Below are 16,406 nucleotides of genomic sequence, written 5' to 3'. Positions count from 1 at the left end.
TTGGGCAAATGTTGTTTGGTTACCAGCATCTCTCATGTCTTATTTTTTTGATTGAAGAAAGAAAGTCATTCAGGGTTGGAATGACATGAATGTGACTTTTGGGTAAACTATCCCTTTAAAATGCTTACTCAGCCTTAAAACGGAATTCTATTTAATCTTTTGCATCACATCATATTATTTAAATAATCTAATATAATAAACACACTGCAAAGATAAAAACAAGAAGGGATTTGGAGCTCTAAAAAGCCACAACAGAAGACACAACACATCTCCTGACCTCCCGATGTTTATCAGGGTTTTCTGTTCTGTTCGAAGGTGTAATTTACTCACAGTAGTGTCATAGTGTATAATATTTTTCAACAATATCTATTTAATCCTTTTTTTTGGACATCAACCAAATCCAAAACCAAATCTTTATTTTAAAATGTCAAGATCAGAGAGATCAGTGTAAACGGAGCAAAACATACCACACAAGCACACCATATATACATGTTTATTTATAGTCAGCAATGTACTGTATACATGAAACAATAAACATCATAACAACACTAAAAGCAATAAAATAGTATATTATAAACTATACAAGTTAAAAGCTTCCATTGTTTCTCACATATGTACATACAGTGTTGATAACCTCTCCTGTAACACTGTTAGTTGTTATTAGACACCCTGTTCCATTTGCACTCTGGCCTCTACACCGCGTCATCATCTCAGGTGTTGCCTCAGAACAGCCTTATTATCAATGAGCCTTGAATAAGAGAAAGGTGCTCCACACACTGCCAGAACGGTGAAATTCCCAGTTCACTCCTTGTGACAGAGACTCGAGAAAATAGGAATGTGCCACTGAGTTCATATTGCATACCCCAACCAGAGCAAGAAGTGAGGAGTGACATTCCCTCCTTTATAGTTACTGAGAGTCACAGAAAACCTCCAGCAGTATGAAACCCTTTGTTTAGTTGAGCTGTAACCTGAGTCTGTCACTTGAGCAGCTCGTACCTTTGTGTCGTGGCACATTGGCAGGTAGAGCCGTATAGCTGTTTCTTTGCCTCAACTTCTTTGAAAAATGCAGCTTATTTCTTCCGTTCTGTGACTCAAGAAAACTTCCGAATCTGATTGTCTCTAGTTTCATTTCGATGGGGGACGACATAAGGATGTTTTTCATTTACATAAACTCTTCGTCAACAGTATCATCTTCCTCTCTTGACGGAACTCAATGAAGGCATGTCCCATGTGTCGGCCTGGGGGGGACACTGGCGCATCAAGCGTAGACGTCCAGCCATGGTGCCACCAACGGCCTGGATTACACACATTACAGGTAAAACTAGTATCTGTCTGTCTGTCTGTTTGTCAATCACGATCATAGTATGCCATACGGCTTTGTGGGATGATATGTATTTTTTTTCAAAGTATATTATAACTATGAATCGACAGATTGCATGTTGTTGGTATTTGTGGTTAAGCATGAGCTGACCCAGGCCTGATCATATTAAAGCGTTTCAGATTTAGAGCGTGTCAGCTGCACATAAAGCAGCTGATGGTGAAAGGCCATACGACACTTTGCTTTAGTGCTGTTTTTAAACACAGCAAAATTTGGCAGCAAAATAATTATGTTAATGTTTTGTGCAATAGGCTACTTTACAACGAGTTCTAAACTACGTAGAGAGAGATAGAGAAGGAAACGTGCAACGAATCATGATATTACTTAAGGCTAAAATACACTGCCCAGATTTTGCACATATTTTCAGTCTAGACTTGTTCCAGAAAGTCTGCGTCAGTCTGCAGATTTGATCAGTTTGTGTGTTTCTATCTGAAATTTACAAAAAGTCTGCAAGTGTTTGATGTCTAGTTTTTAAAAGATCTGTTCAGATTTTAAAAGTCGTATAGTGTATCCAGCTATTACACCTCAGTGCTGCTAAAGAGAACAAAAATCAATCGCTAATCTAAAAACTTCATTTTAGTGTTTACATTAGGCGCTACCCCTCGGGCACTGATTGGTCAAAATAAGCCCCTCCCTAGCAACGCGTATTTGTGTGGTGGTGTAACACGTGGTTACTAGGCAATGTTCTTTAACATGCATTATAAAGTTTGCTACGATTGAAGAACGCACCAGGAAACTCAAGCGTGCTGTAGTTAGTGCAAAGTATGTCCAAAAATTGAGAAACAGCATTAAACTTTAAGAGATATATCATGTTTTATGTCACTTTCCGTTCGCAAGAGACTTAGAGGATTTGCTTTCTTTAGAGGAGCTTACGGGATTCAGTGGGTTATAACAAGATTTGATTTACTGTACCTCTTTATCAGATTCACCTTTTACATGCGGATTCACGATTGGAATGTTTATTTTTTAATTTCCCGGATGTCCGAACATAAAAACTTGATTTGAAACATCGAAGTTTTGTGAATATATACGATGGGAGATTGCAATGAACTGATCGGGGCTTCAGAGTTTATCAAAGGTAAGTATTATTTTCTAGACAGGTCAGATGCAGCCTAAATACACTTTGATGTACATTAGAATTAAAAAATTGCTCAACTAGTTCACTATATAACTGTACATTAACTAATGCTATGTTATTATGATTATGATGATAATGCTAATGAAAATTGTAAAAAGCGCTATATAAATAAAGTAGAGTTGAGTTATGAGGATGTTTGTTATTTTTCTTTCTTTTTCTTTTCTTTCTTTTCTATTTTAAGTCCAGATGTAAAGAGGATTTTGGTTTGATTTTCTATTTTACTTTACCGTTTTCTATTTTTTCACAGATCGTCTATATTTCGCTACACTCAGAAGCAAACCCAAGAGCACAGCAAACACACATTTCTTCTGTACAGATGATGAATTTATTTATGAAAAGTAAGTGAGTCATCTGTACATAAGCCCCTTAAATTTATTTAAAATGAGTTACAAATGTAACTAGGGTTAACAAAGAAAGTTGAATGTGCATGCTCTTGATCATTGTTTTACAACTGATGACTTCATGGATTTCTGTCCCACAGCTTTTATGCAGATTTTGGACCCCTTAATCTAGCAATGCTGTACAGATATTGCTGCAAACTGAACAAAAAACTAAAGGTAAGATCAATCTCTTTAAAACTTCTTAAAACATAAGCCTGAAACTACCAGATTTAAAAACTGTTTTACAGATAAATAGAAACATGTCTCACTTGGAAATCTAAAGTGATCAGTGCCCTACATTAAGTCTGGCAAAGGAAATAAATAGGAATACAAATATTTTAATAGTTCATTATGTGAAGCCTTAAGTGTTTTCAAGTCACCACTTCTGGGAGTCATCAGTCATATCTGTTTAATGGTTAAGATCTTTACTTTTTTTAAATTCTTCAAATTTGTTGTGATGGGCAACATGCAGTTTCTATTATGACCAGTAAACAGCGCTGTAGGGCTATTTCACAGACCTCTGTGTAACAGAAGTTTCTGACATGAACGAAAGAAACATGCATCAGCTTTAGTGGCATTATCCTGAAATGACTTGCTATGTATGGATATATCTGGAACTGACAGATAAAGGACACTGTGCTGGGTTATGTATTGGTTAAGAATGTGTTTCTGAATCCTGATAATCTACAAAGACCCTAAAAAGCAAGACTAAGCAACATTTAAATGTATGAATGTCTTTGCATTTTACAACAAAATATCCAATAACCAAGTGTCCATAATAACTAACCACAATCAACCGTCGTTTCTGTTTATACACTCTTTTTACTTCATTATTATTGAAGTTACATGTAACTTTCAAGTCAACTTTTTAGGAAATGAAGCAGTACTATCCTCCACAAAAGCAATTTATAAAATTAAAGTATATACGTTCATAATGTTTGTTAAATTAATGTGTTTATGTGTTGTTTATGTTTTCAGTCTTTTACTCTATCCAGAAAGCGTATCATCCACTACACCAGCTATGATCAACGAAAAAGAGCCAATGCTGCTGTTCTTATTGGTGCTTATGCAGTGAGTCCATACATTTTCTGTCATTCACTGATGTTAGATTTTGACATCTCAAGAATATTCTGTACACTTTCATTACATAGAAAAATGGCCTGGATGTTCTTAAAAATTATTTTTATGGCAAAACGCAACTCAAACATCCTACGGGTGAGTCAGTTATGACAGAATATCTCAACATTTTTTTAAATGGGCAAGGTCACATGGCACAAGGGTTCAACAGTGGAAAAGAGCAAGAAATCTTTATACTCAGTTGACCCTGTGTTTTCAGAATCTGTCTTGAAAGAAATTTCTAGTCATTTCTTGCTCTTGCTTTTCTCTAGGTAATCTACTTAAAGAGGACTCCAGAGGAGGTGTATCGGGCTCTGATCTCTGGAACCAATGTGTCATACCTGCCTTTCAGGTAGGAAGCTGCATGCACTTCTGAAAGTGTGCATACCACATTCAACTGTAAAACTAATCAGATCTCGTTACATTAGTCAGTTATTATATGGATCATTTTGAGGCAGTTCTGCATAGTGATTTTCTTTACAGATTTTTTGCCTTTTTTCCCTATCAGAATTCTCTAATTTGTATTAAACTCATTCATTTTTTTTCACTTTATATCCATGCAGAGATGCTGCTTTTGGCAACTGCACATATAATTTATCCATTTTAGACTGTTTACAAGGAATCCGCAAGGTAAGTGTATTTAAACAGTCATTTTGTCATGGCTTTTCTCTCTTATAATAATCCCCATGTTTTATATGTAACTCTTGATATGTCAGAATAGAAACTGTACTGTATTGAGGTTAGTAAGTAATAAGGTTGTGGAGCCTCTTTGGCTCAAGTTTGCTTATATGTGAAATGCTCTTAATCACCTGTTCATAATCTCTTAAATCCAATTACTGTATCTATCTTTTCAGTGGTGACACAAGAGAAAGAATTGGCACAGTTTGTATCAGAAAAAACACATAAAGACATTCCACACATTGTAATAATGAACAGGAAGCAAGATAAAACAATACACTAAGAGGGTGGAGAGGTTTAGAAAATTCTCTTGCAATCACGCATGAAATTTGGATGTCTTTGCCTGCGATTTGTCTTAATATACAGAGATTATTGTAAATAATGAAATATAAGTAAACAATGCATATTCTGTTTGAGTAACCTAACATAGCAGGACTGCTTCAACCAATGACATGAGATTTAGGGCAGGACTTCACGTTGTATCCAGCTGATGGCAAAGGGGGGATGTATTAAAATTATACACTTCATCTTTAAATAATATTTAAAAGCATGTTGATTCCCTTTAGGCCCTACAACACGGCTTCTTTGACTTTGAGAATTTTGATGTTGAAGAATATGAACATTATGAGGTATTGTTCCCATTTCTTAACCTTGATCAATTGTATCCTTTACAGTCAACATTTCATATATATATTATATAATAATATATATTTAATACATTATTAAATTATTAAATGTGTATTTTTTTCCTCTCCTTTTTTAAGCGTGTGGAAAACGGTGACTTTAACTGGATTGTGCCAGGAAAACTGTTGGCCTTCAGTGGACCTCATCCCAAGAGTAAAATTGAAAATGGTGAGCTGCTACTGTATATTTTAGCTAAATCATTGCCACTCGTTTCCAACTCTCATTTCCCTCTGTGTTTTTTTTTTTTTACTTTTCTATCTATTCTTCTGTAATGCCTTTTTAGATTTCTTTACTGTGATAATTTTCTAAAGAAGGGGCACCAGATTTTCAGTTGTTGTCCGGATGAAAGGAAAGGCAACTTAGAAGAGAAACTGGATAATTCATAAACATTTTAAACATGCAAAATATTATTTTAATTAAGGAGGGCTTGCCTCATATTCCTAGCCATATTAGGGAGGATTTTCTGATCACTGTGCCTTTGGCATACTTCCTAGAGGATGTAATGCACTTTTTTCTTCGTTCTTTTATTACGGTTTATTTTTCTCATCGTTTCAATGGAGCATTGTACATTATGAAAGGTTCTATTTAAATAAATTGAACTCAAGTATAAGGAAACAGCAGCGACAAAAAAGTAGATAAGTTGTGTTATGATAACGATGCTTTGGTTCTGTTAGGTTATCCTTTGCATGGTCCTGAAGCATACTTCCCCTACTTCCGCCAACACAATGTCATGGATGTTGTGCGCTTGAACAAGAAAATCTATGAAGGTCGCCGCTTCACAGATGCCGGATTTGATCATCATGACCTGTTCTTTGTAGACGGCACCACACCTAGTGATCTGATCACAAGACGCTTTCTGCACATCTGTGAGAGTGCAAATGGTGCTGTGGCTGTCCACTGCAAGGGTAAGTTGCGTAGCAACAATGTATAGTAAAGCTGCGTCACATGTGTCATAATTTTCATTCTCACACTTTCTTCGCAGCGGGGCTTGGTAGGACAGGCACTCTTATAGGGTGCTACATGATGAAGCATTATCGTTTCACAGCACCTGAGGCGATTGCCTGGATACGGATCTGCAGGCCCGGCTCCGTCATTGGACCGCAGCAGCACTTTCTCGAACAGTAAGTAAAGGTTGACACCGTGTCCTCACCAAACGTGACGCGATGCCGCGACAAGCGATAAAAGGTATCTTTCCATGTTAATGTTTTTCTAAAATAGAAACGGCCGTTGCCCGTCGCGGCTGGTTAGGACGAAACCTCTGATTAACATGGAAAGATACCTTTTATCGCAGCGCCTCGTTTAGTAAGGACACGGTGTGAGAGACTGATCTTGAAACATGAGGCGATAAAAGAAGTTCCTCAGAGATTTCATAAAGACGCTTTCATCTGTCTCTCCCTATAGGAAACAACACAGTATGTGGGTGCAAGGCGACCTTTATCGTTCACAGCAAAAACAACAGCAGCTGAGACAAAGTCGGCAACAAGAGAGAAACATGTCCCGTCTCATCTCCAGCATGGATGACATTTCGATCGACAGTGCCAGTCTTAAGCCACAGAGTGTGAATGAGGTGAGACATCTGAGATGTCACCCTGATGTCCATCATAACTTATATTTGAGTTCACTGTACAATAAAGCATTATTGGCTTTAACAGCATCTTTATTGGTAATCATAAAAATACTTTCTATTTTTGAAGATAACCTACTTATAATAGTATACAAATAATATAAATAATTTACAGTAACGCAACATCTCCTCTGATGCAACATTGCATTATCGCGCGTTGCACAGATGTTTTATTGTCTTATCTCTAAACAGCCACACTTTGCATACCGTCAACGATAACTATAGCTCAAGTCACCTTACAAGGCCAACTCTTATTAAAAATGTATGACTTCCTGTCACTTTGTCGCCACAAATTGCTGTCAATTTAAACACACCTTGAGACTGTCATTGACACTTTGTTTTGTTATTCTATAGAATGACTTCAGAGAAGAGGACATGATACATACTCAAGGGGACAAACTACTAGCATTAAAGGGCCAACGCCATCCCAGACCTTCCATCACAGCCAATTGGTACCCATGAAATTATACTTTACAATGGATGCAAGTGTTCGCATATACAAATTAATTTGTGTTATTTTTTTACAAGATCTGGTAATTAAATGTAAATACATGTCAATATACTAAAAGAACCTCACATGCTGTTTTGTCATCCTTGCCAGCAACTTGTTATGATGTTCCTCGAAAATGATGTCAGAGAAAATAAGTTAAATAAAATTCTTTACAAAACTTCACTTTCAGATAGATGTATAAGACAAGAATGGATTTGAAATGATTACAATATAAAAAAAATTGGGCATTTTTACTAAGGTTTTGTTTATAACCAGTAGGTAGGAGTGTCACCAAATTGATGTGGCAGTGACATTAATACAAAAATATTACTCACTTCCTGTTTAGGAAATAATTTCAAATATCTTTGAAAGTTCATCCAAAAATAACAATTCTGTCATTATTTGCTCACTTTCGAGTTTTTCCAAATCTTTATAAATTTCTTTGTTTTGATGAACACATATTGGAATATCGCTTATGACCAAACAGTTTTTGGACCCCATTGACCATAGTTGGAAAAATTACTTTATAATTTCTTTGTTCTGTTGAACACTTAAGAAGATATTTTGAAGAATGCAGGACATCGAACAGTTTTGGGGCAACTTTGTCTACCATTTTCATTTTTCCTACTATGATAGTCAATAGCGGCCGAGAACTGTTTGGCCAAATAAATTTATACAGGTTTGTAACAACTAGAGAGTAACTAATGAAAGATTTTTTGACAGGATACATTTTTGGTGAACTATCCCTTTAAGTACAACAAATGTTGTAACAAGGAACAAGTTTCCTTCCTTATGTGTCTACATGAATGAATTAGGAACTCTAGAAATAAACTATGCTGATTTGTCATTTCTGATAGTGTGCTAAATCCAGCTCAGAGCACCATTTCACCTCCCAAATCTTCCAAAGCTCCTCTATTCCACTCCTCCTCGCCTGCACGGAGACTAGCACGCAGCCCTTCCTCATCTGCTGGTAACCTTAAAAGGTGGGTTGATGTGACTGCTTAGCATGTGTGATTTAGACCAGATCTAATTTACATACCCAAACCTCTTTTACTTCCCCATTTATGCACCCCGCACAGCTTCAGTCCACGATTAGCTCACTCCCTCGGCAACCTGTACGATGAAAGCAACTTCCTCGAAGATGCCAACAGCACACCTCAATCCTCTTTCACTCCCTCCCCGTCTCCTGGCCTAACCCAATGCTCCCCAGCTCCTCCATCAGGATTCAGCTTTGGCTACCCTGCTTCTGACCCCCGACCGCCTCCCTCCCACCTAAACTACAGTCAAGAGGTTGACATGAACGTCAATACCCTCCCTGGAGCTAACAGCATAAGTGCTAGCCATACAGTCAGGCCTGTAAACAGAACTGGCTACAGTCTGTTCTCCAGGAACCGTCCAAGCCCTCGTAGAGGTCCAGTACGTGCTGGACTCAGTGGGTTTCCAGCACGCTACCTCAGCAGATCCATTCCAGTGAGTGACAACCGTCTGGCAACCTCTGGGGTTACACCCCTGATTTCACTCGCTACTTCTACTTATTTTACTCAACTGATTTCCTGAATTCTTTTCTTTTTTTTCTGCCCTGACTTCATGCTGTGTCCATCAACTATAATTTTTTACTTTGATATTAATTTTAAATGTGTAGTTCACCCAAAAATGAAAATTGAATGTCTCCATTTACTCAGCATTTGAGTTTTTATTCATAATTTCTTCTCTTTTAATGTTCTATTTTCACTTAAATGCTATATTTAATTGTTCCATCTTATATACAATCATCACTATATTCATCTTATATAGACCACTTTGTAAGATATATACACTAGTCCAGAAGCACTTCCAGTTTCTTAAAAAGAAAATGTATTGTTGTTATTTAAATCTTACATATAGTTAAAACATATTTGTTTCGGTTTGGTCAAAAACTGTTGATTGTATTTTGTTCAAACGTTTGTAGTGTTTAAAAATGGAAACAGAGAGTTCTTCTGGAGCAGCGTGGTTTACATCTTCCGAAGTGGTCTTTATAATCATCTTATACTGCATATATATACAGTCATGGCCAAAATTCTTGGCACCCCTGAAATTCTTCCAGAAAATCAAGTATTTCTCACAGAAAAGTATTGCATTAACACATTTTTTGCTATACACATGTTTATTCCCTTTGTGTGTATTGGAACAAAACAAAAAAACGGAGGGAAAAAAGCAAATTTGACATAATGTCACACAAAACTCCAAAAATGGGCTGGACAAAATTATTGGCACCCTTTCAAAATTGTGAATAAATAAGATTGTTTCAAGCATGGGATGCTCCTTTAAACTCACCTGGGGCTAGTAACAGGTGTGGGCAATATAAAAAATCACACCTGAAAGCAGACAAAATAGGGAGAAATTGCTTTAGTCATGGCATTGTGTGTCTGTGTGTGCCATACTAAGCATGGACAGCAGAAAGAGGAGAAGAGAACTGTCTGAGGACTTGAGAACCAAAATAGTGGAAAAATATCAACAATCTCATGGTTACAAGTCCATCTCCAGAGATCTAGATGTTCCTTTGTCCACAGTGCGCAACATTATCAAGAAGTTTGCAACCCATGGCACTGTAGCTAATCTCCCTGGACGTGGACGGAAGAGAAAAATTGATGAAAGGTTGCAACGCAGGATAGTCCGGATGGTGGATAAGCAGCCCCAAACAAGTTCCAAAGAAATTCAATCTGTCCTGCAGGCTCAAGGTGCATCAGTGTCAGCGCGAACTATCCGTCGACATTTAAATGAAATGAAACGCTATGGCAGGAGACCCAGGAGGACCCCACTGCTGACACAGAGACATAAAAAGGCAAGACTACAGTTTGCAAAAATGTACTTGAGCAAGCCAAAATCCTTCTGGGAAAACGTCTTGTGGACAGATGATACCAAGATAGAGATTTTTGGTAAAGCACATCGTTCTACTATTTACCGAAAACGGAATGAGGCCTACAAAGAAAAGAACACAGTACCTACAGTCAAATATGGTGGTGGATGAAAGATGTTTTGGGGTTGTTTTGCTGCCTCTGGCACTGGATGCATGGACTGTGGGCAAGGCATCATGAAATCTGAGGATTACCAAAGGATTTTGGGTCGCAATGTAGGGCCAAGTGTCAGAAAGCTGGGTTTGCGTCCAAGATCGTGGGTCTCCAGCAGGACAATGACCCCAAACATACTTCAAAAAGCACCCAGAAATGGATGGCAACAAAGCGCTGGAGAGTTCTGAAGTGGCCAGCAATGAGTCCAGATCTAAATCCCATTGAACACCTGTGGAGAGATCTTAAAATTGCTGTTGGGAAAAGGCGCCCTTCCAATATGAGAGACCTGGAGCAGTTTGTAAAGGAAGAGTGGTCCAAAATTCCTGCTGAGAGGTGTAAGAAGTTAATTAATGGTTATAGGAAGCGATTGATTTCAGTTATTTGTTCCAAAGGGTGTGCAACCAAATATTAAGTTAAGGGTGCCAATAATTTTGTCCAGCCCATTTTTGGAGTTTTGTGTGACATTTTGTCAAAATTGCTTTTTCCCTCATTTTTTTTTGGTTTGTTCCAATACACACAATGGGAATAAACATGTGTATAGCAAAACATGTGTTAATGCAATACTTTTCTGTGAGAAATACTTGATTTTCTGAAAAAATTTAAGGGGTGCCAACAATTTTGGCCATGACTGTATATATTCATCTTATATTCTGTTCTTCATTTGAGACATGAAGCTGTGCTAATTACACAGCATTTAAATTTTTGAGTAAATTCTGATTTTACTGTTAGAACTACTAATACAAATCTTGAAAATGACATTAGTTGATTTTAATATTATAGTATTACCAGTGCATGTCATTTTAGATCTTTTTCGTATTGTCACTCTGTCTTTCTCTCCCCAGTCCCTTCAGTCTGAATATGCTCAGTACTAAGACAATTGATATCCACTGATGGTCATCACAGCTGATCCGCCCTGGCATGGATGATCTGATGGATGGTTCTTTAATTTCTTCACAAAGCTGCTAAAATATTAAATATGTCAAACACTGGGCTTAAAGTGTTATGGTTTTATAAATTGTTTCAATAGGAAATAAAAATGTGGTTTCAATTTATAAAATAACATTTCACTATGAAATAGCATAAAACACAAATGTGTTTACTGTATCAAACTCTGTTTTGTGTACAAAATATGAAGTGTATCTACCAGTATTTGTTAAACACAGCAACTACTATTTATCAACAAACTGTGAAAATTCTGATAAACGTCACAATTTAATTTAGCAGTCATGGATGTATTTTTGCTAGAGATATGTATGTATTCACATGATAATTGATTAAATTATGTGTAGTCATTTAATTGTACAGAAAATGTGATATAGAAAACAATTTGTACAGATAGTTGTCTGTATGTTTGATTACTGCGAATCTCTGGAATTGAATTTATACAGAGGCATTAAAATGCAATCAAACAAATCTCAGTTTGTAAAGGTTTGTCTAATCTTAACTTCATATATTAAGCAGGAGTTTAGCCCCCGTCACTATAGGAGATAGATCGAAAAAATGAGCTATGCTTCCATGATTTGAATTAGCAATTAATTCACAAAACAGTAGTAAATATGCATTAACAAAGTAGGCAAAAGCAGGTGTGGCTTTTGGTGGAGAGTGCTGAGCATTCGGGGTGGTTTGATTCAAGGACGTGAAAAAGAACAGCTAATGGTCTTGGACAGAAAATTGGACTCTTCTGCAAGTGAAAAACAATAGAAGGCAAGTAAAGATGTTCGGAACGAGCTATACGTTCATATTGTGCATTGCGTTTCTGAATGCAATATCAGGTGAGACGTCGTACCTTTACATTTGATGTTTTTTAGACTTGTTAAATACTATTATAGGGCTAGTTAAATATAATAAACAATGCTTCAGTGAATAATACCGTTAAAATGAAATGACAACAATTTTCTTTATTAGCAAGGAACGCGTTAAAAATGGAGTTATTTCCATTGAAATCCGTGCTTCGTGTTGGTGATGCTTTGGAGTTGAGCTGTCGTGTGAATGGTTGTCCGGTTAACGTGCACTTCACTTGGAGTACTACTTTGGACAGCTTTCACGGTGGAGCTGTGGAAGACAATCAGACTATTTCTCTGTTGGTTCTCAGCAACGTTTCAACCAAACACAGCGATGGAATCGTGTGCAAAGCTTGGTGCGGAGTAATAAGGCGTGAAAAAACCTCTATGATCCAAGTGTATTGTGAGTAAGCTACACGCTTTTCTTGAGTTGTTGAGTTGAAATGACTTAAAAAAACTACTTCATAATCCCTTAAGAAACCAAACTGGGAATACACTGCAAACGTTTATGCAATAATTATGATAATACATTTCTATATAGCCTATTAAATCCAAGTGCTTAGTATTTTTCGATATATGTAAAGCAACTATTCCCTAAGTGTGAAAATTATTGAAGTATTGTACAATGTTTTATATTCAATATATTTTAAAATTGTAATATATGGACAGTTAATAGTTACCAAAATATATTAAATACAGTATACATTACATGTAAAAAAAATTGATGTGTTAATGATGTCAATGATCGCTTGCAGCATTTCCAACAGATCCTGTGATTCCCAGAATAAAACATTTTACAGCAAACCAAGAACAATCACTCACCTGCACAGTCCACAACATTTACCCCTTGCACATGTTTATAATTCAGTGGCTTCGTGGAAATAAGACGATTTATACAGATACACCTGTTAACATATCCAGCTATGAAAAGGTTCAGAATTATTCCTCTGTGATCAGTTACACTCCTTCTGTCGATGATCTGGGCAAGAATTTGAGTTGCAAGGCAACACTCAATCTAAGTCTTTCAGACAGACTGAGTCGTACAACAACTGCCGCATGTAAGTTCTGGTGGCGGCATTTTTACACAACATTCTAGTTTACTTCTGTTTACTATTATTGATTCAATGTATTGTTTTTCTTAGATGGACCTGGAACTATGACCGTTTCCAGTAATAATCCTTTGGTACAGCTTGAGAAACATTTAGAGATTACATGTCATGCCGATGGAAATCCTCAACCAGGAATCTTGTGGTGGAAAATAGGGGAAAGCATTCCTATAGCTGATGGGCAGAAGCTTGTAATAAATAACGCTTCCTTGAGTCAGGCAGGCTGGTACCAGTGTGAAGCAAGAAATGTGGTGGGAAGCTTGAAAATGCCAGTACAGGTCATTGTTCAAGGTAGGGAAAGTAAAAAGTATTTTCCTTGTCTGGTCATCAATAAGAAAATGTTAACCTACTTAACCTCTTTGTAATACAGGTCCTCCAAACATCCCCAAAATCCAACTGAAGGATGATGTGGACCCCATTGAAGGAGAAAACATAACCATACTCTGTTCTTCAGAGGATGGGCCAACAACACTCATACTATCTAGAAAGAACCGGTCAGCAGAAGCTCGAAACAGCTCAGTTGTATATTTGAACATACCGGATGTCAAAATAGAAGATGCAGGGGTTTATGTTTGTGAAGCAAAAAATGACTTTTGGATCAAGAGAAGCATGATCAACATTACTGTTAAAGGTGAGTTTATAGCTTTCTGGTAATTAGATGTTTTCCGCACAATATTTGGGAATATGTTTTATAAAATATATTTAGGGTTAGAGATTTAAAGGGCCGCTAATCCAGGTGTTTTCACATTAAACTTTCAGCTCAAAATACACCACATATCTTTCATTAAAATATGTTAAACATGGCCATTTGTGGCTACAATGGAAAACCTGCCGTTTTTGTGTGTGTCTCTTTAAATATAAATGAGCTTCTGCTCCCCTTATGCAAAAGAGGAGGTAGAGCTCTTACACATGTGGTTTGGATGACATCAAGACAAGCAATATGGCGTAAACCTCAATTACGTCTTTAAAGCCCGGTACAACCAAAACCATACACTAACTGCAATAAAAATCTCATTAAAGCCTTGTTAATAAATATGAATTAAATGGAAAAGACAAAAACATAGATATAACAACATATGCTGACCATTTGCTGTATGTAATGTTGGTGATTGATGATGAATCATGTGCATGCATATAACTAACAGACATAAACACAGATAAAGGCAAAAACATGCATTCAGATTACTTGTATATGACAGATAGGTTTGTACAGATCATCAACCAGGTGTTATTATGTTGTGAGTAACAATAACTGTGTTTCCTCATTGTCTTACAAATGATCACTCAGTTTCTATCCGCTCTAAGTATTGTCGCACTTAGGACATACGAGAAAACACTGAACTCACAGAGAAAGACACTGCTATAACTTTCTTTCATTGAAATGAATAACCTTTGCAGAAATGAAATTGGTCACAAGTCTTCTGAACTGATGGGTGCGATGCGTTTTACCACTAACGTTACGACACAGCTGTCTTTGGACCAATGTTAAGTCTCAGGTTTAGCCTCGAACATGTAAACAACAGCCGCTAACATACTAAACATATTTTTTAAGACAAGTGATTTAAAAACGATGTGTAATACTTACTTCTTCCGGAGATAAAAAATCTGGCTCCCGCGTTGATGGAACATAAAGAATTTTATGTTCCATTTTACATCCAACAACAGCACACCTTTGTTGTTTCTTAGACATTTTTGTCTCTGGCTAGTGGCTACATCTGCTCTTGTCTGAAAATGGCTGACAGCGTGTCTCTGCGCGTAAGGTGGAACAACATGCTCATAAGGCGGAGTCTATCAGCGGTCATAGACGGTGTAAATCAATGTGACATCACATTGATACGGGATCACCAAAAGTCTGTTTTGTATCCCAGTTTTGTTTTTAAGGAGATTACAAAAATAACAATAGATGGATTTGTATAATTACAGGGTGCTTCTGCACACACGCTGGCGACAATTTCTGGTAGAAAACATTTAAAAGTGCAATTCTGGGATAGCGGCCCTTTAAACAACCTCTAAACCTAAGTATGGGCAAAATATCGCATTTGTTTACATTAACATAGCTATATAGGGACCCAAATAATGCATGTTAATTGTAACCACAGTACAGCTGCAGAAAATAAAAATGTGGGTAAAAATAAAATTTTATTCTAGAATGGTTTCCTGTGGTAAATGATTTGAATTCCTTCAACTCTTTGCAGAACCACATCACATCTCGATGACACCAGATCTACCAACTATCATTGTGCCAGTTGCAGGTTCAGTGTCCCTCCTGACTGTCCTAGCTCTGCTTATGCGATACCTTAGAAAAGCCCAGAGAGACTCTACCAACATAGGCATGAACTAAACCAATAATCTTATAACACTGACAGAATCCAGCCTTCAAGCTCAATGCAGCATCAAGCTCTTCTGGGGATTGTCTATAAAATATCTCATGATCAGGTATGAATACATTGCTGGACTGTTTTCAGTTATTTCTGTGAACATGTACAGTAATATGACTAATTGCTTAGATGACGGACTAAAATGTTCATGTAGCTTAGCAAAGGTTGTTGGTTCAATTTAAAGGAAAACACACGTATTAGTAAAATGAATCCCATATAAGCCTTAGATAAAATAGTCTGCCAATGCATAAATGATTTTACAGTATACCAAGACTAAGTCTATACAATGTAACTTAAGTTTCATTATTTACTATACATTAATATAGGATCTGAGTCATAAACATTTCTTAATAAAAATATATAACATTATTTTGAGGGATGTGTATGCATAACATTTAAGAATTTTGGTTTGGATAGTCTCCTTTAGTGTTTTTATTGTTCTTTGACTTTTGAGTCCATGGCAACACACAAACCTGTAAAACTGGAATCCAGTTTTATGCCCAGTCCTAGACTAATTTAAATGTCAGAGGTGTCTTGATCAAAAACAATTTACACTGCATATCTTAAAATATATCAGTGGACTTGTTTTGTCTCAAGATGCACATG

The 16,406-nt window shown here is 36.8% G+C and overlaps 2 protein-coding genes across 3 annotated transcripts; both read left to right on the top strand.

Moving 5' to 3' along the window:
• Positions 1–1,064: 1,064 nt before the first annotated feature.
• On the top strand, positions 1,065–11,772 carry cdc14aa (cell division cycle 14Aa). Of its 2 annotated transcripts, XM_056742642.1 has the most exons (16): positions 2,055–2,140; positions 2,302–2,456; positions 2,764–2,854; positions 2,998–3,073; positions 3,875–3,967; positions 4,285–4,364; positions 4,576–4,642; positions 5,257–5,319; positions 5,455–5,542; positions 6,049–6,279; positions 6,357–6,495; positions 6,776–6,941; positions 7,353–7,450; positions 8,346–8,471; positions 8,568–8,958; positions 11,378–11,772. In XM_056742642.1, exons 2-16 carry the CDS (start codon positions 2,411–2,413, stop codon positions 11,405–11,407), a joined length of 1,785 nt encoding a protein of 594 aa, XP_056598620.1. In that variant the 5' UTR covers positions 2,055–2,140; positions 2,302–2,410; the 3' UTR covers positions 11,408–11,772. The 2 variants fall into 2 exon arrangements, with proteins under 2 accessions (XP_056598619.1, XP_056598620.1); XM_056742641.1 differs by lacking the exons at positions 2,055–2,140; positions 2,302–2,456 and adding an exon at positions 1,065–1,315.
• A 395-nt stretch (positions 11,773–12,167) lies between these two features.
• vcam1a (vascular cell adhesion molecule 1a) lies at positions 12,168–16,169 on the top strand. The gene is made up of 6 exons (XM_056742645.1): positions 12,168–12,307; positions 12,441–12,719; positions 13,072–13,374; positions 13,459–13,713; positions 13,793–14,053; positions 15,618–16,169. Exons 1-6 carry the CDS (start codon positions 12,250–12,252, stop codon positions 15,761–15,763), a joined length of 1,302 nt encoding a protein of 433 aa, XP_056598623.1. The 5' UTR covers positions 12,168–12,249; the 3' UTR covers positions 15,764–16,169.
• Positions 16,170–16,406: the final 237 nt, after the last annotated feature.

The sequence above is a fragment of the Triplophysa dalaica genome, chromosome 3 (genome assembly GCF_015846415.1).
Source record: "Triplophysa dalaica isolate WHDGS20190420 chromosome 3, ASM1584641v1, whole genome shotgun sequence".
NCBI classification, from domain to species: domain Eukaryota; kingdom Metazoa; phylum Chordata; class Actinopteri; order Cypriniformes; family Nemacheilidae; genus Triplophysa; species Triplophysa dalaica.
The sequence above is the reverse complement of the archived record's forward strand: the minus strand, read 5'-3'. Positions and strand labels throughout refer to the sequence as shown.